General features: G+C 40.1%; 1 protein-coding gene across 1 annotated transcript in view; it reads left to right on the top strand.

The window, feature by feature from the left end:
- The window catches only part of LOC126259366 (peroxisomal acyl-coenzyme A oxidase 3-like), a 290,296-nt gene that overhangs the window by 87,090 nt on the left and 175,858 nt on the right, over positions 1 to 27,348 (top strand). The window contains exon 4 of the mRNA XM_049956106.1: positions 3,795 to 3,941. Coding sequence (XP_049812063.1) covers positions 3,795 to 3,941 — 147 coding nt within the window. The remainder of the gene's footprint in view (positions 1 to 3,794; positions 3,942 to 27,348) is intronic.

Raw genomic sequence — 27,348 nt, 5'->3', positions numbered from 1 at the left:
ACCCCCAATCCTCCCACCACCCCCATGAGCCAGCTACAAAATAGTGCCACCTTCATCACCCAATACCAACCTTGACTGGAACAGTTGAACTACATAGTTCATCAGGGCTTTGATTACCTATCATCATGGCCTGAAGTGACATCCCAGCCCTCCTAAAGCATTATTACATTGCCCACGCAACCTCCACAATGTCCTAGTCCTTCCCTATGCCATTCCCAATTCCAACCCCTTGCCACAGGATCAGATCCCCGTGGAAGACCCAGGTGCAAGAGCTGCCCTGTTCACTCACCCAGCACTTCCTATTGCAATCCTATCACAGGCTTATCTTACCCCATCAAAAGCCAGGCTGCCTGTGAAAGCAGCCATATTTTATACGAGCTCTGCTGCAACCATTGTACAGATTTTTATATTTGTATTACAGTAAAACTTGCTCAAATCAGCATGTGTATAATTTGGAAATCTGCCCAAACCATACAAGTATTTCAGCCCTGATGCTCAGTGCACTTTTATATACTGAACTTTTGTATAAAGTGGAACGTGCCTAATGCAGAAACAGAAAGCAAATCTTAGATCTTACTTAATAATTCATTATATAATGTGGAAAAGAGCCTATACAGTATTACTGTAGTACAGTTCATTATTTATTCATGATTGTACAAGGATGTTACTTTTAACGCCTCTGTTAAGTGGCACAGTTAAGTGGCATGCGGCACTGCTGGTGTGGACCTAAAACCGTGCCACTCTGTGCAACAATGAATAAGGTATGCTTGTTGTTGGTACAGTACATCAAAGGAAACAGTTCATTCGGCAGCACTCTATTTGTTGGCTTTCTCATTTTCCTCATTATTGATGCACACTGGTGCATACAGGAACATTGTTGCACGTCTACCAACACTCTGCTGCAATGTGTGCAGTGAAAGAGGTGGGTATTGTTCCGTTAAACAATGGTTTTTTTACCCAGCAAGGTTATTATTTTCTGCCAGTTTCCATTGACAAGGAGAATTTTAAGAGATACAGTAACATGATGTCAAACAAACTATATGTGTCATTAACACTTAACGAAAAGATTAATGTAATCAAGGCAAATGAGAAAGACAAACTCTCTGTGCGTGAAATTATGTTGCATTTCAAATGTGGTAAAACACAAATTTATGAGACCTTAAGAAATAAGGATAAGATTCAGGATAAATGGATGAAAGGGTTGAAAGGGCAGATAAAATGAAAGACGAAGAAGACTGGAAATGAAGAAATTAACGAAATAGTGCGGGAATGGTTCTTAAGTGCATGGGCAAAAAGTTTACCTTTATCTGGACCCATGTTGCAGAGTGAGGCTCTGAAAGTCACTAAAGAGCTTGGAATTGGTGAGTTTAAGGCATCCACAGGATGGGTGGACAGTTTCAAAGCTAGGTTCAACATCGTGTCGAATGAAGTGTGTGGGGAAGCTAAGGATGTGCAGGAAAGTGTAGCAACAGATTCTCTCAATAGGTGAGCTTATGCTAGATATGGCCTACACCTCAGCAGGAAAGGAAAGAGTAAACTGGCTGGGCTAATTGCCAGAAATTTAAGGGGGGGGGGGGGGGGGGGTCACTGCCATGAATGGGAAAAATAACATACAAGTGTTGTAGCAGCAACTTTTGTTGGATATATAGGACAGAAAGAAGTCAAGTTCTAAGAGAGGTTAGAACTAAAACAAACCATGAGGTTCAGAAAGAAGAAACTAAACAGCATAATTCTGGCATATTGGATCAGCAAACACAGCTGTTAGTTAAAAAATTTGCACCAATCTGCAGAAATTATATTCCCCCCCCCCCCCCCCCCCCCTCCTCTGTTTCATCTCAGTCAATGTGAGAAGCTGATTATCTTTAGTGCATCAAAATATTCACACGCTGAGAAGTAAAATTAATGAACTACTTATTTGCATTGATGAATCGGAATTATCCTACCCAGTTGACATAATTGCCTCTATGAAAATCAAGTGACCATCGTACTGCTTTCCTTTTCATCCCGTCTGGTAAGGCTCCCCTGACCTGGGGTTCTGGGTGACTTTTCTGAACTATATTCTTTCCCTAAACCTCTCCAGTCCTTTTCCTTTACCCCTCTTCCTTCCCCTTCAACTCTTCTGCCGAAAGAAGGACCCACAGGCTCTGAAAGCTTGTAAAAGTTAAATCCTGTTGTGTGTGTGTGTGTGTGTGTGTGGTTTTTTTTTTTTTTTTTTTTTTCCCCCCCTGCTGTCACTTGGTGAGTAGAATTTTTATCTATCCATTTACATTGGCAATTTCATTTGGGGTATGTGGAAGGTACATTAGCATGTGTGTTCTTATTTTGTAATATTTATTGTTTATTATTGTGTTCTTATATGTTCCACATCCTACAGGATCTTCTCACTATGGATCAATTGCGATGAAAAGTACCTCTAATCTAATCTAATCTAACCTTTACAGTAATGTATTTGGAGGATATCCTGTTTGGAGGGTGCACAGAACCAATACTACTTCAGGGACAGTCGAAGGAATTTTAGCCCTGCAGCACATATGTGAACTGTCTAGGAACTTATCTTTGAGCCAGAATGTTGTAGAAACTGGTAGAACAATCAGAAAACTAATCTGGATGAGTAGGGATAAAAAGCTCTTGTTTTAAAATTATCACTACAGAAAATCAGAGGTATAATGCAGAATCTGTTTGGTGCATTATATATGGTGAAAGGGACATTTCTTTACTGTTTTTGAGAAGGATAAATTAATGTGGAACTAAATGAAGTGACACAGGAAGTTAGTTTGTGAGCTGAAAGAAATGGAGTCAGTAATACGGACAACTATGCCTTTACTGAATTGATTATCATTCGAAAAGATACATTTGGCATGAATGCAAATGCTGTGGATGGAGTAGAATTTTGTTTGGAAACAATAGCAACAGTTGAAGTATGATTACTAGCAATTTGTCATGTGGTTGGTATATACTGAGATACAAAGCAGGAAATCACTGAGACAGCCATCAACACCAGGGAAAATGTTGTGAGGTATACAGGGTGTGTCATAGTCAGTTGTGTAAACACATGCAGTTGAAAATACACAAGACTGGAAGCAAAAATATCTTAGCGAACACAGGCTCCAAAGCACGTAACTTCAGAAATATGAGTACTACTTCATCTGCGCTACTGAGCAACACATCTCTTCTATGGAACAAGTGCTCATAGCTCTTAAGATATGCACTTTAAAGCCCACGTTTACTGGACGTTTTTTCTTGTTTTGACCATAGTATCTGCTCCCAAATTATGGAAAATGAAGAGCTTGCAGTACAAGACATTTGTTTCACAGAACTGAAGATGAACAAATGTTCCTATATCTTAAGGTATGCATTTTAGAGCCCATCTTAACTGAAACTCTTTTGCTTCTAGCATTGTGTACTTTCATCTGTGTTGTTTATGCCGTTAATTATAATACACCCTATTGAAAAGGACCGAGTGTGTCTTGTGTCTGAAACTACAGTAAGAAGTTGTACGAAGTGCAGCAATTTAGTTTCACTGTACATCTAAAGGTTAGTAGCTGCTGGTTCATATATTTTTGTTGCAGGTGTTTGTAGAAGTAAAATTCCACGTGATTGATGTCAGATAAGCAGAATTATCATCAAAAATAATCAACAATGAGGATAGCATATTAAAATGATTCTGTGCAATATCATTTTATATCTAAAAAATTAAGGGCATAGGGAATTTTACTAACTAAATATTATACATGTAAGTGTACTTTACTAGCAAAATAATACTTAGTACTGATTGTATCTTATTATTGTTTTAGCCAGTTGCAGTTCTGTCTGCAGCATTTCAATATGACACATCATTTCCTTCAACAATTTGTGTGAATTTTGTTGCGTTTGCAAATGGTATTCGATCGATGGGTACTTCGAGACACTATCAGTTTATTGAAGACTGTGAAGCCGGGAAGGTATGTACTGTTTTGGGAAAAAACTGTTCCTTATGTGTAAATTGTGATAATTTATTGTTTTTTTTTTATTTCAAATGTTAGTTAGAATTATGACAGGAGACATTATTGAAGCTAAGAAGAAAGAAACTAGATTGTACGTTGGTCAGAAAACTGTTTAATGTTATTACTAAGTCATTTGTTACTTTAAAAAGATTGGTTAAAATTGTCACAGTGACAAAATTTCAGAGAGAGTATTTAGCATTTTGAGAAACTTGTATGTAAAGGCCTAGTTAACTTTTCACGTGACTTCTGCACTCTTTGAATAACTGTGCTAAATACAAGCATACATGTTAAATCTACTGTTGATTTGAGGTTATTAATTCTCAAAATGTGTTGTTTCAATACAACTAACCAGAGGGAAACAATGTTCATATATACTTATAAAAATTAGTGATTATGAAGTGAAGTTTCAACCAGTGTGAAAATGAAAACCAGATGTTACAGATTACCAATATCCAAATAGTCACATTTAGAAATTACTGTGGTAATGGTGTGTAAATAAACAGCACATAACTAGCTTTTTCTGGCAGTCTTTACACAAGTTCAAAAACATATTTTTACATTGATTTTTATTACTGTAGGATAATGACTAACACAGGAGAATCATACAAAAATACCATCATTTCACCATTGGACAGACTCCCATATGGATGACATAATAATAAGCATCCCTGGCATAGAGAAACAACTGAAAGATTTGAGAGCAAATAAGTCACCAGGTCCAGATGGAATTCCAATTTGGTTTTACAAAGAATACTCTACAGCTTTGACCCCTCACTTAGCTTGCATTGATCGTAACTCTGTTACCCAGCACAAAGTCCCAAGCAATTGGAAAAAAGCACAGGTGACTCCCCTATACAGGGTGAGTCACTAACTATTGCCACCTAGAATAACTCTGAAAGCACGATAGTAGCTGAAAAGTGTGTTGGACACTTGCATGGGACACTTGCATGGGACAACGGGGGCCACAATATGACATTGGTCGTTTTATGCTAGATGGGGTCACGTCAGAGATATGAAGGTCAACTTTGTTTTTTTGAATGGGATGGTATAGTTTGGTACTTATTTTCTGATAATGGCTATCAAGACGAATCCAGTGACGTGTAACAGTAAGGTCTTTGAAGGTCAAAAAGGTAGCATGAACGTGCATTTACAGAAGGTGTTCGAAGTGATGACCATTGGTATCAATGCAGTACTGCAATCTTCTTATCAGGAATTGAGTGGTATTCCTTATCACTTCAGCACTTATCAAAGCATATGCTCTGACAATTCTCTCTCATATATCGTGCAAATCGTAAGTATTCACCAAATACGGCGTATTCATCTAACATGCCATTGACACATAAACACCATTCAATGCTTTCGCAATACAATACTAATACGAGTGGTAAGACTAGTATTGTTGAATCAAGCAAATGTGAATGATGTATTCCTTTGAAAAACAAGTCGATATGCTTCTCATTTATGGAGAATGCCAATGAACTACAGAGAGAGCTAGAGACTTAAATGCTGAAAGATATGCACAACGTACTCACCCTACATATCGTACATTTAAATGTGTGTATGGTAAAGGAGAAAGAAAACTGGCATTCTATGGATCAGAGCGTGGAATGTCAGATCCCTTAATCAGGCAGGTAGGTTAGAAAATTTAAAAAGGGAAATGGATAGGTTAAAGTTAGATATAGTGGGAATTAGTGAAGTTCAGTGGCAGGAGGAACAAGACTTTTGGTCAGGTGAATACAAGGTTATAAATACAAAATCAAATATGGGTAATGCAGGAGTAGGTTTAATAATGAATAAAAAGATATGAGTGCAGGTAAGCGTAGTGAACACATTATTGTGGCCAAGATAGACACGAAGCTGACGCCTACTACAGTAGTACAAGTTTATATGCCAACTAGCTCTTCAGATGATGAAGAAATTGATGAAATGTATGATGAGATGAAAGAAATTATTCAGAAAGTGAAGGGAGATGAAAATTTAATAGTCATGGGTGACTGGAATTCGAGTGTAGGAAAAGGGAGAGAAGGAAACATAGTAGGTGAATATGGATTGAGGGTAAGAAATGAAAGAGGAAGCCGTCTGGTAGAATTTTGCACAGAGCATAACTTAATCATAGCTAACACTTGGTTCAAGAATCATGAAAGAAGGTTGTGTACATGGAAGAAGCCTGGAGATACTAGAAGGTATCAGATAGATTATATAATGGTAAGACAGAGATTTAGGAATCAGGTTTTAAATTGTAAGACATTTCCAGGGGCAGATGTGGACTCTGACCACAATCTATTGGTTATGAACTGTAGATTAAAACTGAAGAAACTGCAAAAAGGTGGGAATTTAAGGAAATGGGACCTGAATAAACTGACTAAACCAGAGGTTGTACAGAGTTTCAGGGAGAGCATAAGGGAACAATTGACAGGAATGGGGGAAAGTAATACAGTAGACGATGAATGGGTAGCTTTGAAGGATGAAGTAGTGAAGGCAGCAGAGGATCAAGTAGGTAAAAAGATGAGGGCTAGTAGAAATCCTTGGGTAACTAGAAATATTGAATTTAATTGATGAAAGGAGAAAATATAAAAATGCCGTAAATGAAACAGGCAAAAAGGAATACAAATGTCTCAAAAATGAGACCGACAGGAAGAGCAAAATGGCTAAGCAGGGATGGCTAGAGGACAAATGAAAGGATGTAGAGGCTTATCTCACTAGGGGTAAGATAGATACTGCCTACAGGAAAATTAAAGAGACCTTTGGAGAAAAGAGAACCACTTGCATGAATATCAAGAGCTCAGATGGAAACCCAGTTCTAAGCAAAGAAGGGAAACCAGAAAGGTGGAAGGAGTATATAGAGGGCCTGTACAAGGGTGATGTACTTGAGGACAATATTACGGAAATGGAAGAGGATGTAGATGAAGATGAAGTGGGAGATATGATACTGTGTGAAGAGTTTGACAGAGCACTGAAAGACCTAAGTCAAAACAAGGCCCCGGGAGTAGACGACATTCCATTAGAACTACTGACAGCCTTGGGAGAGCCAGTCCTGACAAAACTCTACCATCTGGTGAGCAAGATGTATGAGACAGGCAAAATACCCTCAGACTTCAAGAAGAATATAATAATTCAAATCCCAAAGGAAGCAGGTGTTAACCGATGTAAAAAAGTACCGAACTATCAGTTTAATAAGTTATGGCTGCAAAATACTAACACGAATTATTTACAGACCAATGGAAAAACTGGTAGAAGCTGATCTTGGGGAAAATCAGTTTGGATTCTGTAGAAATATTGGAACAAGTAAGGCAATACTGACCCTACGACTTATCTTAGAAGCTAGATTAAGGAAAGGCAAACCTACGTTTCTATCATTTGTAGACTTAGAGAAAGCTTTTGACAATGTTGACCGGAATACTCTCTTTCAAATTCTGAATGTGGCAGGGGTAAAATACGGGGAGCAAAAGGCTATTTACAATTTGAACAGAAACCAGATGGCAGTTATAAGCGTCGAGGGGCATGAAAGGGAAGCAGCGGTTGGGAAGGGAGTGAGACAGGTTTGTAGTCTGTCCCCGATGTTATTCAATCTGTATATTGAGCAAGCAGTAAAGGAAACAAAAGAAAAATTTGGAGTAGGTATTAAAATCCAGGGAGAAGAAATAAAAACTTTGAGGTTCACCGATGACATTGTAATTCTGTCAGAGAGGACTTGGAAGAGCAGTTGAAAGGAATGGACAGTGTCTTGAAAGGAGAATATAAGATGAAAATCAACAGAAGCAAAACGAGGATAATGGAATGTAGTCGAATTAAGTCGGGTGATGCTGAGGGAATTAGATTAGGAAATGAGACACTTAAAGCAGTTTTGTTATTTGGGGAGCAAAATAACTGATGATGGTCGAAGTAAAGAGGATATAAAATGTAGCCTGGCAGTGGCATAGAAAGTGTTTCTGAAGAAGAGAAATTTGTTAACATCGAGTATAGATTTATGTGTCAGGAAGTCGTTCCTGATCACATTTGTATGGAAGTGAAACATGGATGATAAATAACTTAGACAATAAGAGAATAGAAGCTTTTGAAATGTGGTGCTACAGAAGAATGCTGAAGATTAGATGGGTAGATCATATAACTAATGAGGAGGTATTGAATAGAACTGGGGAGAAGAGGAGTTTGTGGCACAACTTGACTAGAAGAAGGGATCAGTTGGTAGGACATGTTCTGAGGCATCAAGGGATCACCAATTTAGTATTGGAGGGCAGCGTGGAGGGTAAAAATCGTAGGGGGAGACCAAGAGATGAATACACTAAGCAGATTCAGAAGGATGTATGTTGCAGATGGGAGATGAAGGAGCTTGCACAGGATAGAGTAGCACCTTCATATCTCTGAAGCAACCCCACCTAGCAAAAACAAAACTTCATATTATGGCCCCCTTTTTTCCCATGTAACTTTTGTCCCACATACTTTTCAGCTCCTGTCATACTTTCAGAGTTATTCTTGGTGGCAATAGTTAGTGACCCACCCTGTACAAGAAGAATAAGAGAACAGATCAACAAAAATTACAAACCAATATCCATAACTTCAGTTTGCTGCAGAATGCTTGAGCATATTCTCAGTTTGAATATAATAAATTTCTTGACAAGCTTATTCTACAAATCAGCACAGTTTTAGAAAGCATCACTCACACAAAACTCGGCTTCCCATTTTCTCACATGATATACTGTGAACAGTGGATAAAGGGCAACAGGCTGATTCCATATTTCTAGATTTCCAGAAAGCATTTGACATGGTGCACTATTGCAGACTGTTAACAAAGGTATGAGCATATGGAATTAGTTCACATATTCAAGTGCCTCAAAGACTTCTTAAGTAATAGAACCCAGTATGTTGTCCTCAATGGTGAGTGTTAATCAGAGGCTTGGGTATCGTCAGGAGTGCCTCAGTGAACTGCCATAGGACCACTATTGTTCTCTATATACATAAATAATTTGGTGGACAGGGTGGACAGGAAGTTGCAGTTGTTTGCTGATGATGCTGTGAAGTACAGTTAGGTGTCGAAGTTGAGTGGCTGTTGGAAGATTACTGGGTGTTGTGTGATGTCGTTAGGTTAGTTAGGTTTAAGTAGTTCTAAGTTCTAGGGGACTGATGACCATAGATGTCAAGTCCCATAGTGCTCAGAGCCATTTTTTTGTTGGAAGATATGGAAGAATGTAAGTTAATGCAGATGGGTAAGGAGAACAAACCTGTAATGTTCGGATACAGTATTAGTAGTGCCCTGCTTGACACAGTAATATCATTTAAATATCTGGGCATAACATTGTAAAGTGATATGATATGCAATGAGAATGTGAGAACTGTGGTAGGTAAGGCGAATGGTTGACTTTAGTGTGTTGGAAGAATTTTAGAAAAGTGTGGTTCACATGTAAAGGAGACTGCTTATAGGACATTGATGTGATATATTCTTCAATACTGCTCGACGGTTTGGGATCCATACCATGTCAGACTGAAGGAAGACATCAAAGCAGTTCAGAGGTGGGCCACTAGATTTGTTATTGGTAGGCTCAAACAACATGTAACTGTTGCAGAAATGCTTTGGGAACTTATATGGGAATCCCTGGAGGGAAAGCAATGTTCTTCTGAAGGCACACTGTCGAGAAAATTTTGAGAACTGGCATTTGGAGCTGATTGCCAAAGAGTTCTACTGCTGCCAACACAAGCTATTTGTAAGGACTGCAGAGATAAGATACAAGAAGTTAGGGCTCATATAGAGGCATACAGACAGTTGTTCCCTGTATTTGCGAGTGGAACAGGAGAGGGAATGACTAGCAGTGGTATATGGTACCCTCCACCACATACTGTATGGTGCCTTGTGGAGTATCTGTGTAGATATAGATGTAGATGACTGGAGAATGAACATGGGATGATAAATACATCAGACATTTCACTTTCAATTTCTATTAGAATTCATACTTTCCTTTGTTCATAGTATGAAGATTTTACTGAGAGAAGATTCTTGCAGCTGTCACCTCCTACCACACAAAGTGCAGTGGATGATCTCATCTGGTTATGTCGTAGACCACTGCTGCTCCAGTAGACATTTGTTTTATTAGGAAAATGAACTTACTTGTGTTAACATAAGCCTAATAACATTTTTTTATGAAAGAAATTCACAAAGGCACATAAATGTGCGGATAGCAAATGACTCAATAGCAAACTTACGGCACTAATATAAAGAAAAGCTCTATATTATTTATAGATAGTTATGAACACTGGTTGTGCTATTGTTCCTAGTAATGGAAACACCCAAATGGAAATAACTGATTCAGTCAGTTGTACTTTTATGTATCAGTTGGATTATTATTGATTTTATTCTTGCAAGCGAAACCATACTGCTGAAGCAACCAAATGTAAACAATGTATACATTCTGTTGTAGGTTTTCATATTGACTGGATTATACATTCTTGCTTTTCAAGTGAAACCAGTCTCTAGTCTGTCTAGTAGTTAACCATATATTTCTTCTTTCAACTGAACCTTCTCTTTAGTTATTGACAGGAGCTTATAGCGGCGATTAACCAGACATGAAATAATGACAACATTGTGGTAGGTCAGGTAGAGAAAACTTAAACACAAGTTAAGAAGAAGAAGAAGATCTGGACTTTTTTCATGGAAGAGAAAGAAAAGTAAGTCAGCATCAGGAAGGCTTACCAATGTGCAAATGGACATGTCGCTGTACTTATTCCCAAAGTAACCAGATATAGAGGAGAAATTTGACAGCTTTTTGGAACAAGTACCATGACTCCACACGATTTATATCTGATGCTGCCTTAAAGTATTTTGTGCTTTCCTGCCACTTCAACCCTCTCAGAGTGTGTTCTTGTGAGAACTGGACAAGTCTGGATGGAAACGAGGAAACAATTGCAGTCGAAGAACATGGATAAGATGGTGTAAATAATCTTGGTCCCTGGTAACCTAGCTGTTGAGTGGCTCTAAAACAAACATACACAACACACACACACACACACACACACACACACACTCACTCACTCACTCTCTCTCTCTCTTTCTCTCTCTCTCTCTCTCTCTCTCTCTCTCACACACACACACACACACACACACACACACACACACCTGCGATTTGGTTAAAATTGTTGAGACTTCTCTTGTAACTGAAATGAGTTAAAATAATATTTTGTGTTTTATGAAATCAAATAAAACTACATTAAAAACTCAGTGACTCTAGTTTTTATCGTTCCCCTTAATCTAATTAACTAAAATGTGTTTGTATCCATAAATACATCAAACAGGTACATTCTCAGCTAATTAGAACAAAGGTGTATGATGATGTAACATAATTCAGCTCAATAATTTTGATGTATTACTCTAGAAGTGTGGCAGCAGGGTAATGTACCTGCTTTCAGTGCATCAGACTTGGAGGGGCGAAAGCTGCCTCAGGTGTCAAGAGTTTCTTCTGCCAGCTGCACTGAGTATGGGCTGAATGGTGGAGTGATTAACCAACAGTTACATGAAAAATAAACACTTACAACAGGATAAATGTATCCTTTTAATAATATTCAAAAACACAGACACACACATGTTTCAACACACATAAAAACCATTTGGAGCTAAAGTTATGGCGTGTTGTCTAGATTTTTGCATTTTAATTCCTGTAAACAGTTGCAAAGTTTGGAATTCATAAATATGGTTTTTTGTTGCTTAAAAAACAACAAATAATTGTGAAAGTGAATCTGTTATATCGGTAAATCCAATGAAAACAAACCCTTAACTATTAAGTAAATTTAAATGTGAATAGCAGAAATCATATGACTGGATAAAGAGTGAGCCTCAAAATAAATTCAGTGTAATATACAGTATCTGCAAGGAAGGTTCTTGTTCTGAAACTATATTAATTTAAAAAGCTCAAAGAAAACTAATGAATGATGACAAATATTTTTCACCCAAAATACGAGTTACACTATATGGTCAAAAGCAAGTGATAAAGTCACCAAACAATGTAAAAAATGTATCCCATGTGTTTTCTGTTTAAATTGCCTCAGCATTTACCAAAACAGAGTAGTTGGTGATGGGTGCAAACTGTTGGGATGAAAGAGGCAGAGCTTCAATAAATTTAAATTAAAAATTAATTATTCATTTATGTAAACATAAATTTACCATTTGCACCAGATATTAAACTTTGAGATCCAACAAAAATTGACGTTTAACAGTAGAAGTATGAAAATTTGTATTTAATTAAAGAACTACATAAATTTTTGAAATACCTCATTTTTAGAAATATACTTCTTATTTACCTTCTTCTTGGAAGAAGATGAGCTATTTATCCCCAAAATAGTTGGCAAACCTAGCTGTGGCTCTTGTATAACCCAAAAGCTGAATAAGTATGTCGGGGAAAACACCCCTACATCTACATTTACATCATTACTCTTAATTCACAATTAAGTGCTTGGCAGCTGCGTCATACAACCACTTTCAGGCTATTTCTTGACTGTTCCACTCCTGAATAGCACATTGCAAAGGTGAATAGCTAAATCTTTCTGTACTGGCTCAGATATCTCTTATATTATTACAGTGGTTATTTCCCCCATTTAGGTGGGCTTCAACAAAATATTTTCATATTCAGAAGAGAAAGTTGGTGATTGAATTTCTGTGCAAAAACTCTCGCTTCAATGGAAAAGCTTTTGTTTAAATGTTTTCCATCACAACTGGCTTATCATATCCATGACCCTCCTTACATCTACATCTACATAGATACTCCAGAAGCCACTGCACCGTATGTTGCGGGGGGTTTACGGTGCTCTACTACTAGTCATTCGTTCCCTCCCCTGTTCCAGTGGAAAGCGACTGTCTATATGCCTCCATATGAGCACTCATTTCTCGTATCTTATCTCCGTGGTCCTTATGTGCAATGTATGTTGGCGACAGCAGAATCATTCAGAAGTCAGCTTCCAATGTCAGTTCTCTAAATTTTCTCAATAGTGTTTCTCGAAAAGAATGTCACCTTGCCTCCATGGATTCCCATTTGATTTCACTAAACATCTCTGTAGCAAATGTGTCTTGTTTGAACCTATTGATCTGGCAGTCCACCTCTGAATTGCTTTGATGTCTTCCTTCAATTGGCCCACGTACAGGTCCCAAACACTCAAGCAGTATTCAAGAATAGGTCACACCAGCACCTCATATGCGGTCTCCTTTACATGTGATCCATACTTTTCTAAAATTCTCCAAACGCACCAAAGACAACCATTTGCCTTCACTACCACGTTTCTCACATATTCATTCGATTTCATATCACTTTGTGTTATGCCCAGATATTTAAATGATCTGGCTGTGTCAAGCAGGACACTATTAATACTGTATCTGAGCATTACAGGTTTGTTCTTCCTACTCATCTGCATTAACTTACATTTTTCCACATTTAGAGCTAGCTGCCATTCATGACACCAACTGGAAATTTTGTCTAAGTAATATTGTATCTTCCTACAGTCATTCAACTTTGCCACCTTACCATACATCATAGCATCATCAGTAGACAACTACAAATTGCTGTCTACCCTGACCATCAAATCATTTATATATATAGAGAACAACAGTGGTCCTGTCACACTTCATTGGGACAATCCTGATGATACCCTTGTCTCCGATGAACACTCACCATTGAGGACAACATACTGGGTTCTGTTACTTAAGAAGTCTTCAAGGTACTCACATAGGCCTATGTGAACTTATTCCATAAGCTCATACCCTTGTTAACAGCCTGAAATGGGGCACTGTGTCAAATGCATTCCAGACATATAGAAATATAGAATTAGCCTGTTTCTCTTCATCCATAGTTCATTGTATATCATGTGAGAAAAGGGAAAGCTGAGTTTGGCATGAGCAATGCTTTCTAAAACCATGCTGATTCATGGCCATAAGCTTCTGAGGCTCAAGGGAGTTTATTATATTCGAACTGAGAATGTGTTCAAGGTTTCTGCAGCAAACCAAAGTTACGGATATTGATCTGTAATTTTGTGGGTCCATTCTTTTATCCTTTTTATGTACAGGAGTCACCAGCACTTTTTCCAGTTGCATGGGATTTTGTGCTGGGTGAGAGATTCACGATAAATTCAAGTTAGGTTAAGGGCCAATGCCACTGAGTACTCTTTGTTAAACCGAATTGGGATTCCATCTGGACCTGGTGATTTATTTGCTTTCAAATCTCTCAGCTCTTTCTCTATGCCAGGGATGCTTATTAGTGTGCCATTCATATGGGAGTCTATTCAGTGGTCAAATGATGACATGTCTATATGATTCTCTTGTGTGGACAATTTCTTGAACATGAAATTTAAAACTTTAGCTTTCCTTTTGCTATCTTCAACTGCCACACCAGACTGGTCAACAAGGGACTGAATGGAAGCCTTAGACTCAATTAGCAATTTTACATATGACCAGAATTTTCTCAGGTTATCTGCCAGATCTTTTGCTAAGACATGATGGTGGTAATTGTTGTATGCTCTCCACATAGATGTTTTCACAGATGCACAAAGGTCTACTAACATTGTTTGTTGTTATTTGTGCATTCTCTTTTGAACTGTGAGTGCACCATCCTCTGCTTCCTCAGCATCTTACACAGTTTTTTATTAAACCGTGGTGGGTCTTTTCCATCCCTTATCCATTTACTATTCACTACTTGTCCATTGCATGATTTACAATCAGTTTAAACTTTGCCCATAATTCATCTGTGGCCATCATTCTGAAACTAAATGATTGCAGCTTATTGTCCAAGTGAGATACTGACAACTGCATATCTGCTCTTTCTAGCAGAAACACTCTTGTAGCCCTCTTGACTGATTTATTAACTTTCGTAACCATAGTTGCTATTTAATTTAATTTAATCATATGGCTAGGGCCCCCCGTTGGGCAGGCAGTTTGCCAGGTGCCAGTCTTTCAATTTGATGCCACTTCGGTGACCTGCAGTCAATGAGGATGATAGGATGCTGAGGAGGACAGCACAACACCCAGTCCCTGGGTGGAGAAAATTCCCTGACCCAGCCGGGAATCGAACCTCGGCACAGAGGATTATCAATTCATCATGCTGACCGTTCAGCTATTGGGGGGGACATAGTTGCTATGATGACATCATGATGACTAATCCCAATCTCTGTACTGATGCCATCGGTAAGGTCCAAGACACTTTCTTTACATGTTGGATGCCAAGTAGCTGCTCAGGATAGTTTTCAGAAAATGTGTTCAAAAGTACTTCACAAGAAGTCTGTCTGTACCCCGTGCAATGAATCCATGCATGTCCCAGTCCGTACTCTGTTGGTTAAAGCCACCACCAACTAGTATTGCATGATTTAGATATTTATGCACAACTGACCATAAACTTTCTTTGAATGACTCTAGCACTGTCACAGCAAACTCGGGTGACCAGTAAAAACATCTACCAATTAACTTGCTTTCACACAGACCTATTATGCATGACCAGTTAACTTCACTATCACACTCAGTTTCAGTCTCAGTAGAGACTGCAATGAACACTACCCCTTCTATGGCGCCCAATCTCTCTTTCTGATAAACATTCCAGGTTTCACTAAATGTCTCAGAGCTTTTTGCTTCAGGTTTTATCCAGCTCTCAATCCCAAGAATAATTTGAGGTAAAGAACTTTCATGGAGGGCTGTAAATTTGGGAACTTAGTTACAAATACTTTGACAATTTACTGATAAAATTTTTTGCAGTTGAACTGTCTTTACTCTGAACATGGTCTGATTTCCCTATACACGTATCTACTGGTGAGTGTTCATGAGAGTATCTCAAACTACCAGCTAGCCTAAGAAACTCCCATGTGCACTCCACAAGTACTCTGTTACCTGAGTAGCTGCTTGCTTTGTGTAGTGCACCCCTGACCTATCAAAGGGATTCCCACAATAAGACAGGTCTAGAAATCTGCAGCCAAGACTGTCACAGAGTCAAGGAAGCCATTGGTTGATAACCTCCACTTGGATTCAAACCAAAGGACCCCAGTTAGGTTTGGGAACAATGTTGCAAATTGTTAGCTCTTGCCCTACTTTTCAATAATACATTAGCAGCAGTAGCAGCAATAATCATATTTCCAATAAACTTTTATGTACCCCTGTCAGTGAGTGTGAAAGACATTAGCCAGTGTTACTACATCTAAACTGCCAGCACTAGAGACCAATTCAAAGTGCAAAGGCTTAGCCCTAATCTAAGGCAGACAGAGGCATGAAGCATTATGGCAAGGAGGCCAGAAACATGTCAGGCTGCCTGCAAGTGCTCGGTTGCCATGGTAACCATGACTTCACTACTAGGAACAGAAGAGGAGGTACAGGCTGCCTTAGCTGTGTTGACATGCACTTGTGTGAAACAGGAGGCCAGCAGCTGTGGTACTGCCTCTTTAGGTTTCTCTTACATTTGTTGTCCCGTGTGCTGTGAAATTAATGAACCCCAGTCTTGTAGAAGTACTGATGTAACACTTTCGAGTGAGGACATCATTACTTCCTTTCAGGAGCTTTCGCTTTCAAGGAGATGTGAAACTGAAAGAAATTAAATTCTGAAGAAAGGACATCCAACACCAGCATTACAGTAACACTTTAAGGTCTGGGACTTAGTACGACATTCTAGCACACGAGACTGGGGTTTTCTGTCGTTTTTCAAAAAATCGTAATTTAGGAACGGTTAGAGATAAATCATTACAGTTTATTTATTTTTTTCATTTTTACCACTGTAACTTAAACTTTACAATGAAGTAACACATTATAGTTACCGACTTCACTTAAATTTACACTGTTATCATGAGCTGATAGCTGAAACAAGGAAAATAAAAAAGTCTTGTAGTAGGATTTATTGTTGGTAGAAAGAATATGGCACTGGATTATGTTTTATAAAAACAAAATGAAAGGTAGTTATTTTAAAAAATTACAATGCACAAATAAATTACATTACATTTTTTATAAATAATTTCTATACGTAGTTGGCTTTCATATGAAATAGTTCAAAGCATTCTGGCATTCACAGCGCGACGTCACACATTGCACAATAATAAGTTGTATCTTTCCTCTTCCACTTTCCAGTTTCTTTCTTAGCCCTGTCACCACACACTTTGCACAATCTGCATGGCCTCACTTTGTTGTCAGTTGGAGGAATTTTTCTTCCAAAATGACGCCCAGTTAGTCTGTCGCCTACAGTTGAAGGGTTCACTCCCACTTGTTCCTCCCTTGCCATCATGGCCAGTTTTTCTCCAATCGCAGACATGAATTTATGCAGAGAACATGGTTGTCTGTGTGACATTTTATACATTATGTAACTGTTTACTATTCCCCGAATGAAAAGATGGAAGAAAAGCTTCTTCCACCATTTCATACTTTTCTTTTTGAAGGGAAAGTAAGCAACAAGTTGATCACTTCAATCAACACCTGTCTTGTTTATATTATAATCAAGGACTGCATCAGGCTTGAATTTTTTTATATGGCCCCCTTTAGCCCTGACAGTAATGTCAGATACTGTTGCCCCATGTTTTGAAGACAATACTGCCACATCCCTGGTGTCCTTCCACTTACAAGCCATCATATGTGGTCTGTGTCTGAATGTCATTTCACCTTTCTTCAGTACAGCTTTTTCAAACTCTTAGGCATTTCTTTTCTGTTTAGCATAACAGTGCCAACACCTAAAGTGTCTTTGTTCAATAACTTTAGGGCTAGTATAAAACTGGTCCATGTAAACAGTGTGACCTTTAGATAAGTAGGGTGAAAGTAGACGTTCAAACAATGGAATAATTGTGAAGTCATCACCTTTGCCTGTGTAAACCTCCATATTTAGAACATAACCAGTGTTTGAGTCACACACAAAGAACAGTTTGATGCCATACTTCTCTGGTTTGTTCTTCATGTTGTTGTTGTTGTTGTTGTTGTTGTTGTCTTCCATCCTGAGCCTTGTTTGATGCAGCTCTCCATGCTACTCTATCCTGTGCAAGCTTCTTCATCTCCCAGTACTTACTGCAACCTACATCCTTCTGAATCTGCTTAGTGTATTCATCTCTTGGTCTCCCTCTACAATTTTTACCCTACGCGCTGCCCTCCAATGCTAAATTTGTGATCCCTTCATGCCTCAGAACATGTCCTACCAACCGGTCCCTTCTTCTTGTCAAGTTGTGCCACAAACTCCTCTTCTCCCCAGTTCTATTCAAAATCTCCTCATTAGTTATGTGATCTACCCATCTAATCTTCAGCATTCTTCTGTAGCACCACATTTCAAAAGATTTTATTCTCTTCTTGTCCAAACTATTTATCGTCCATGTTTCACTTCCATACATGGCTACACTCCATACAAATACTTTCAGAAACGACTTCCTGACACTTAAATGTATACTCGATGTTAGCAAATGTCTCTTCTTCAGAAACGCTTTCCTTGCCATTGCCAGTCTACATTTTATGTCTCTCTACTTCGACCATCATCAGTTATTTTGCTCCCCAAATAGCAAAACTCCTTTACTACTTTAAGTGTCTCATTTCTTATCTAATTCCCTCAGCATCACCCGACTTAATTTGACTACATTCCATTATCCTCGTTTTGCTTTTGTTGATGTTCATCTTATATCCTCCTTTCAAGACACTGTCCATTCCGTTCAACTGCTCTTCCAAGTCCTTTGCTGTCTCTGACAGAGTTACAATGTCATCGGCGAACCTCAAAGTTTTTATTTCTTCTCCATGGATTTTAATACCTACTCCGAATTTTTCTTTTGTTTCCTTTACTGCTTGCTCAATATACAGATTGAATAACATTGGGGACAGACTACAACCCTCTCTCACTCCCTTCCCAACCGCTGCTTCCCTTTCATGCCCCTCGACTCTTATAACTGCCATCTGGTTTCTGTTCAAATTGTAAATAGCCTTTCGCTCCCCGTATTTTACCCCTGCCATCTTTAGAATTTGAAAGAGAGTATTCCAGTCAACATTGTCAAAAGCTTTCTCTGAGTCTACAAATGCTAGAAACATAGGTTTGCCTTTCCTTAATCTATTTTCTAAGATAAGTCATAGGGTCAGTATTGCCTCACGTCTTCCAACATTTCTGCGTAATCCAAACTGATCTTCCCCGAGGTCGGCTTCTACCAGTTTTTCCATTCATTTGTAAAGAATTCGCCTTAGTATTTTGCAGCTGTGACTTATTAAACTTGTTCTTCATATAGACTCTAAAATGTATCCTGCCTCTAAAGGAACACATTCCTTCTTCTATTGTCAAATTCTCACTTGGCACTAGCGAGTCTCTGAAGCTCTGCACAAGATAATCAAAATATGGTCTGATTTTATTGTAAGGATCATGATTTGGCTGTCCACATTGTATGTATGTATCATTATTATTTATATGCAGCGTTGCCAAAATTGACTTGAAATGATCTCGGGACATCTGTCTAGCTGCAAATGTGGAGTGAAGAATGGGAGCTGTGGACCAGTAATCTGCTATGGATGTCTTCTTTGCCAGGCACATGTGAATTACTATAGAAAAAAATTTATAAACCTCTGCTAAAGTAACAGGTTTCCAATGCGACCACAAACTGTGTTTCTTGATTTGATTGGTACACCTCAAGTTTGCAATGGTATTTGCAGCACACCTGTTTGTTTCTTGTTTGACAAGCTTCACCATATTCCTGTTGAAATCGTGTTCAAAAAAGTCAAATTCAGTTGATGTGGCATCAAGTGGAACTGTAATTCTCAGAACTTCTCCATAAACAGTGTTCCTTACAGGAGGTGCAGACACAGGAATGTCATCTCATCCCAAGTCAACATCGCTGTCTGCCCTGGGTCTTCTCACTTGATGTACTCGACGTGTAGGTTGAGGTCTCGGTTGATGAACTAAAATAACAAAATTAAAGTAGATTTGTAAATTTATGGTGTCATAATTTTGCTCTAAATCAACAGTATTCTTATTGGTAATGAGAAAGATAAGGTTGAGAATAATTACTGTTTTCAACTTCATGATCAGGAGCAGCTTGCTTTACATGCTGGGGTGTCTCCACAACATCAGTTTGATCTTCAATTTCTGTAAATTAGTCGTATATAGGATTTGATAACATGTATTGTATTATTTACCTAAATACCTAAACAAGTTATTACATAACACTGGCCAAAATTGTTTACTATTATTACAGTCTACTGATTATTTATAAGCACAGGGAGGGAGTGAGAGCAATTACCATTCCGAAATTCGTGATCTATTGGACACGTTTCCTGCTGAGATGTCAAGTCAATATCATTCTGAAGCTCTTCTTCTGTAAATAAATAAGTCATATGTATAACTGGATAAACTTGTATTATCATTATAAGTCTAAAATATATTACTCGAAATACACACAGCAAACGTGTATGAGCAGCCTACTGTTTCTTACATGTTTCAACGTATCACTGTCTAAATTCCAGTAAATATGTTATAATTATCTGTAGTATCTCTATCATCTTCAGAATCATCACTAAGTTCTCCTTCAGAACCTGAATCATTGAACAGAGCATCCAAAATTTCTTCATCTGTAAGTCTTCGTCTACACTGTGACATCTTGCTGCCACTGCTAATGCATGGATGTGATAGAATCTATAGAAACGAACATTTCTCCAGTTGGTGCTGCTATCTAGCAGATTTTTCGCATAATTAAACCATCAAGCTGTGTAACGGAACACACAAACTGCGAGTATAGCCTGTAGTTTGTTTTCTATGCATTTTTGTACATCACTGCAGGCACAGCTCGTCGCTCGTCGGCAACGCTCACTACAGGGACTGCGGGCATAGCCCGCAGCTAGACCGCAAAGTGTTAGGAAAAATAAGTTCAAAACACATACATTCCAAAGTTTGTGGTATGAACAGCACAAATCATTGTTTTCTAGCCCTACAAAAGGAAAATTATTCTGCTGGCAATGTTACCTGTTAAGCACAAGAAAAACTGTATGGTCCTCTGAGGGTTTTGATGATTTAAACAATCTGTTTAGGGATCAGGCATCGCATGCATCTTCTAAAGCTCATCTAAGTACTTTTATTTTGCACGGATGTGTTTGGTTTAGTGTTCAGTATTTTGGAGCTTCTTAATGAAGATCAAAAACTGATGAAAATGAGACAGAACAATTAAGTGAAAGCTAGCAAAGACATTATGAAAATTCTAACTGACATCACAAATCTTTTGTATAGGCAGGAGCTAGTTTTCAGAGATCATAAAGAGACAGAATATTTCTGAATCCCAGAAATTTTGGAACCAGTTTTAAGCTTGCGCAAAGTGGAAACAAAGATTTGAAAGCACACTATGAGATTTTCAAAACCTGTACAGAGTGAACTGATTGAATGTATAAATGAGTAGATTTGTGAATACACACATTCAAGTTTGGATAGGACCTCATTTTATGTCTGTGTCGTGGATGAAGCAACAGGTATTTCAGATAAGTCACAATACTTTACTGTTGTGAGACTAGTGGACTCCATTGGTGACATCTAAGAACATTTTCTTGGCCTTATGATTTTAGCCAAGCTAGAACTACTGCTGCTTTATTCATTGTGCTGAGTGGCATGTTTCAGAATTATGACATCCACAACAAACTGGTGGCCCAAACTTATGACCCCCTGTGGGTTCGGGGTTTAGAATAGGCCCAAGGTATTCCTGCCTGTTGTATGAGGCAACTAAAAGGAGTATCCCACTTTGGGGAAGTGACAGTGCTGTCCAAAATGTGCAATGGGTTGGTATTTATTCAGACAGCATCCCCAAATCAGACCCGGGTGTTATTCGCCTGCGACAAGCTGGATGATATTCCTAGTTTGCCACTCCCCATAAAAGCCTCAACCCACAGTGAAGTGGACAAATTTATCTTTTGCTGGGAACTGAATGGCTCCAGCAGTCTTCATGAAAGGGAAAGTAGAATACAATGCTGCGACATATGACCCCAAGTCATTCCCCTCCCTAGTAACACCATGGGAAGACCTTCCCCCACCCCCCCACCCCCCCTGCATGTTTGGGGGTTAAAATAGACCTGAGATATTCCTGGCTGTCATAAGAGGTGACTAAAAGGAGTCTCCTACTTTTCGAACCAATAAGTTCAGGTCCCATTTTATGGTTTGACCTTCCACTTTCCAAATTCTGCAGAAGTGCATGCCATTTGGGGAAAGACGTCTTATGCAGTACATCAGTTACCCATAGTGCCATTAGATTAGATCTCCTGCACCTCTTATTGTCATATCATTGCATCTCCACCAGCAATTCAACTATTTGAGCGAGGACACATTCCGAAGTACATCATCTTCCATTATCTACTGTCCTCTTTTGCCCCCATGACACTATTGGATTTCTCCACACCCAATATCCAGCACAGTAGCCAGTCTCTTGTGGTGGGGCCATGATGTACCCATTTTCTGGTAGCCCCCTGACAACACAGGGCTCACACTGCTGTGCCTGGGCTTCGAACTCCTCTTGTATGCCGAGGAGTAGATGCCAGTCTTCTTGGGGCATCAGGACTCCTGGCAATGGCCATCGTGCAGGTGGCCTTTGCAGTGGCTGGGTGGCACCTGTGGGGAGAGCCCCTGATAGGAGTGGGTGGCATCAGGGAGGATGACCCACAATGAAGCGCACCAAGACATCTTTTGCTGGGGACTGAATGGCCCCAGCAGTCTTTAACAAAGGGAAGGTTGATTACAATCCTGGTAGGCATGACTCTAAATCATTCTCCTCCATAGTATACATAGGGCTACAGAATGAAGAGAGCCATATTCATCTCATTATTTAGTGTGCAGCAGAACTGGTGGGAACTCCTTTCTGGACACGAAGCCTCTGTTTTATGTTGAGCACCTGGAGGACAAGTTTGGGGAAGTGACAGTGCTGTTAAAAATGTGCGGTGAGTTTGTTTTGATTCAGATGCCATCCCCAACCCAGTTCCAGACGTTAGTTGCCTGTGACAAGCTGGGTGATATTTTTGTGTTGGTCTCTCCCCATAACAGCCTCAACATGGTCCAGGGAATTATTTTTCATCATGACTTCCTGTTGCAGTCCGACGATGAGCTACATGCCAATGTGGAATGATAGGATGTTCACTCCATTCAGTGCACCTATAGTGGGCCTAAAGTCAATAGGGTTGCCACTGGTGCCTTCATCTTGGCCTTTGAGGGTGATTCATTACCTGAAAATGTCAAGGTGATGTTATAACGATGTGATGTCAAACCTTACTACATCTGAATACTCCATGTGCATCTTCTCCCACCTGTGTCAGCTGTGGAGAGCACCACTCCCCCTGCATAGCGGACTGTGTGGTGCTCCAAAATGAGCTCCTCATCTGAGCTTACTCCAGTGGGCCCTCAGGGCCACTCCTCTTCATCTTCTCATCTGCTTGCTGGGGACATGTCTTCTTCTCTTGCATTCCCGTCCTCCCAGCCAGAGGAGCAACTATCTCCTCTGGCTCCTCTCACGTGGAAGGTGTCCCTTGGGACTCTACTTACCATGGACACCCCCCACCCTCACCCCCTGTGGTCAAGTGGACAGCAGCCATTGGCTGAAAGAGCCACTAACTGCTGAATGAAGGGCTTCATGGTCTTCCTCTGCCCCTGAAGCTGCTTCTGAGAAGCATTGATTGGGTTGCTTTCACCACTGCCACCACTGTTGAATCTGAGTTGTATGGCAACATCGACAAAGAGATCCACAGCATCACTACTACCGTTGTTGCTGCAGCTGAATCAGCAATCCGCCATTCCTTGGTTGCTTGCGATGGAAGTCAGTGCCTTGGCGGTCACCGGAAATCGCTATGGCCGTTTAAGACCATAGGCAGGCCCTCCTATGTCATAAGTGCCACCTGTCCCCGGAGAACCTCATTGCCTTCAAACGGCTCCATGCCCAGATCCTCCTACTCATCAAACAATGGGAGCAGGAGTGTTGGGAATGATACATTGCTACCATTCAAACATGAACCACTCCTTCCCTGGCCTGGATCAAGTTCCAACAGCTTCACGGGTATCAGACACTTGCAGCTGTATATGGAATTTCCACATGAAGCTATGTCTGCTGATCTGACATAATCGCAGAACATCTTGCCGAGCATTATGCTAACACCTCTGTGTCTGAGAATTTCTGCGCCTCCTTCTGTCTCCTCAAACAGTGGATATAACGACAACACCCATCTTCTGCTCCACACCACCATGAGCCGTAATGCTCCCTTCCTTGAGTAGGAATTTCTCAGTGCTCTTGCTAACTGTCCTGACACATCCCCTGGCCTACACCATATCCATTCCCAAATGATTAACCATCTATCAGTGGATTACCAGTGCCATCTCCCTGCCATCTTAAACCACATCTGGAGTAATGCCGAATTCCCAACGCAATGACAGGGAAGTATCATCGCTCCAGTGCTAAAGCCTGGTAAGAGACTAACTATCATCCTAACCAATGATCTGTGCAAGCTGAGAGAACATATGGTGAGCTGGGAGTGGTGTTGGTTCCTGAGTCTTGGGGCCTTCTGGCTACATCCCAGTGGGGTTATCGCCAAGAGCGACCCGCCACTGACAACTTGGTCCACCTGGAGTCTGCCATTCAATTGGCCATTTCCCGGCAACAACACCTTATTGTGGTCCTTTTTGACCTGACCAAGACCTACAGTACCACTAGGCAACACCACATCCTCACTACTCTGCATGAGTGGGGCTCTGAGGCCCGCTCCCAATTTTTATACAGAACTTCTTGTCATTCCGCACGTTCAAAGTTTGAATCATTGCTTCTCACAGTTTTCCCATATCCAAGAGAATGGGATCCCACAAGGCTGTGTCCTCAGTGCCCCACTCTTTTTAATTGCTGTTAACAGTCTTGCACGAGCAGTAGGGTCCTCGGTATTTCTGTATCTCCCCTCCTATACTGACAATTTTTGTATTTCCTTCTACTCCTCTTCTATTGGTATGACTGAACGCCAGTTGCAGGGAGCCATGCAAAAGACAGTCATTGGGCCTCACTCAAAGCTTTCAGTGTTTGGCCACCAAGACTTGCATCATGTACTTCTGTTGTTGTCGTACTGTCCAACCCTATCCAGAACTTTACCTTGACGACCAGCTAGTTAATGTAGTGGAGACTTACTGCTTTTTAGAACTGGTCTTCGATGTTCACTTAACTTGGCTTCTGCATCTTCATCAGCTTAAGGAAAAGTGCTGCTGGCAACTTTCAATGCCTGAGCCACACTGACTGGGGTGCTGATCACCCTACACTGCTGCAGTTGTACAAAGCCCTCATGCAGTCCCATATTGACTATGAGAGCCTGGTGTGTGATTCAGAATCACCCTCCACACTGCAGCTGCTAGATTCTGTCCTCCCCTGTGGAGTTCAGCTGGCGACTGGAGCTTTCGAAACGCGCTCAGTGAACAGCCTCCCAAAGAAGCTGGCGTTCTTCTGTTGCGGCTGTGGTGGAAACTACTGCTTACAGATTATACTGCCCACATTCATAATTTGCCTCACCGTCCCAATTACTGTCTCCTTTTTCCTAACACAGCGATCCATCTTTTGCATTGGCGGTTCAGAACGTATCATCCCCTAGCAGCCCGAGTCCGGTCACTTCTTACTGAACTTGACACTTTCTTTCTTTACACCTCCATGGTCCATGACTTGGCCACAGCTTTGTCTGTACCTATCACAGAACTCAAAAGGCTACTGAATGGTGCACCCTCAGTACACCAAATAAACTATGTGTTATCAAGGAGACAATGAATGTGTGGCAGTCATGCGTGCAAGCCACTCACAGGGACTCTGTTGTCCTTTGCCACATCGGCCATACTTGACTAACACATGGTCACCTTCTCCGTCGCAAGGACCCACCTCAGTGTGACTATGGTCCACATCTTGGACTGCCCTATTTTAGCCACTCTGTGGCAGACTTTTAACCTTCCCAGCACCCTACCTCTGGTGTTGGGTGACAGTGCCTCAGTGGCTGGTGTGTGGTTTTTTTTTTTTTTTTTTTTTTATAAGGAGGGTTTTCATCACCCAATCTAAGGGTGGGAGCCGGGCTTTCTCTCCTAGGCCTCCACCCTCCCTCCATTTTAACCCTTCCTCTTTCTTTGCTCTTTGTTTGCCTTGATGTCCTTCTTGTCCCTGTGTGTGTGTTCATCTCACCTTCTCTTTAAGGCTGGAGATCTTAGCATGTTGCAGAGTGGCTGGCTCATCCTTTTTATTCTTGTGATCAGCCAACCTCAGCCACCTGCTATATTATTTCAATACCTTCCACTGTTGTTGTTGTTGTTGTTGTTGTTGTGGTCTTCAGTCCTGAGACTGGTTTGATACAGCTCTCCATGCTACTCTATCCTCTGCAAGCTTCTTCATCTCCCAGTACCTACTGCATCCCACATCCTTCTGAATCTGTTTAGTGTATTCATCTCTTGGTCTCCCTCTATGATTTTTACCCTCCACGCTGCCCTCCAATACTAAATTGGTGATCCCTTGATGCCTCAGAACATGTCCTACCAACCTATCCCTTCTTCTAGTCAAGTTGTGCCATAAACTCCTCTTCTCCCCAATTCTATTCAATACCTCCACATTAGTTATGTGATCTACCCATCTAATCTTCAGCATTCTTCTGTAGCACCACATTTCGAAATCTTCTATTCTCTTCTTGTCCAAAAATTTATCATCCATGTTTCACTTCCATACATGGCTACACTCCATACAAATACTTTCAGAAACGACTTCCTGACACTTAAATCTATACTCGATGTTAGCAAATTTCTCTTCTTCAGAAACACATTGCTTGCCATTGCCAGTCTGCTTTGTCCATCATCAGCATCACCCGACTTAATTTGACTACATTCCATTATCCTCGTTTTGCTTTTGTTGATGTTCATCTTATATCCTCCTTTCAAGACACTGTCCATTCCATTCAACTGCTCTTCCAAGTCTGTTGCTGTCTCTGACAGAATTACAATGTCATCAGAAAACCTCAAAGTTTTTATTTCTTCTCCATGGATTTTAACACCACTCCGAATTTTTCTTCCTCAAACCACACACACACACATTACTTCTACTAGTCTCCTTTTAGTGTGTATTTTCCCCTTTTGATTAGCTTCTTTCATTTTTTCTTTCTATTTGGTTACCCATTAGTTTTTTGCTCTTTTCCTTTCCCTGACTCCTTTTGGGAATTGTTTTAACTTGGGCCTTGTTTGTATGAGGAAAATGGGACTGATGACCCTGCAGTTTGGTCCCTTTATACCCCAAACCAACGAAACTAACTTATGATCATGCTTCCATACTGGCAGCAGAATCAAATGGCCTGCAAACTAAGATCCATGAAATCCCCCCCCCCCCCCCCCCCCCTCTCACTCCTCAAAAAAATCTCTTTTTACTCACTGTTTTACATATCATTTAAATTTTGATTTACAGCAGGGTTGTTTTTGTA

The sequence above is a fragment of the Schistocerca nitens genome, chromosome 5 (genome assembly GCF_023898315.1).
Source record: "Schistocerca nitens isolate TAMUIC-IGC-003100 chromosome 5, iqSchNite1.1, whole genome shotgun sequence".
In the NCBI taxonomy this organism is placed as follows: domain Eukaryota; kingdom Metazoa; phylum Arthropoda; class Insecta; order Orthoptera; family Acrididae; genus Schistocerca; species Schistocerca nitens.
This window is presented reverse-complemented; position numbering and strand designations above follow the sequence as displayed.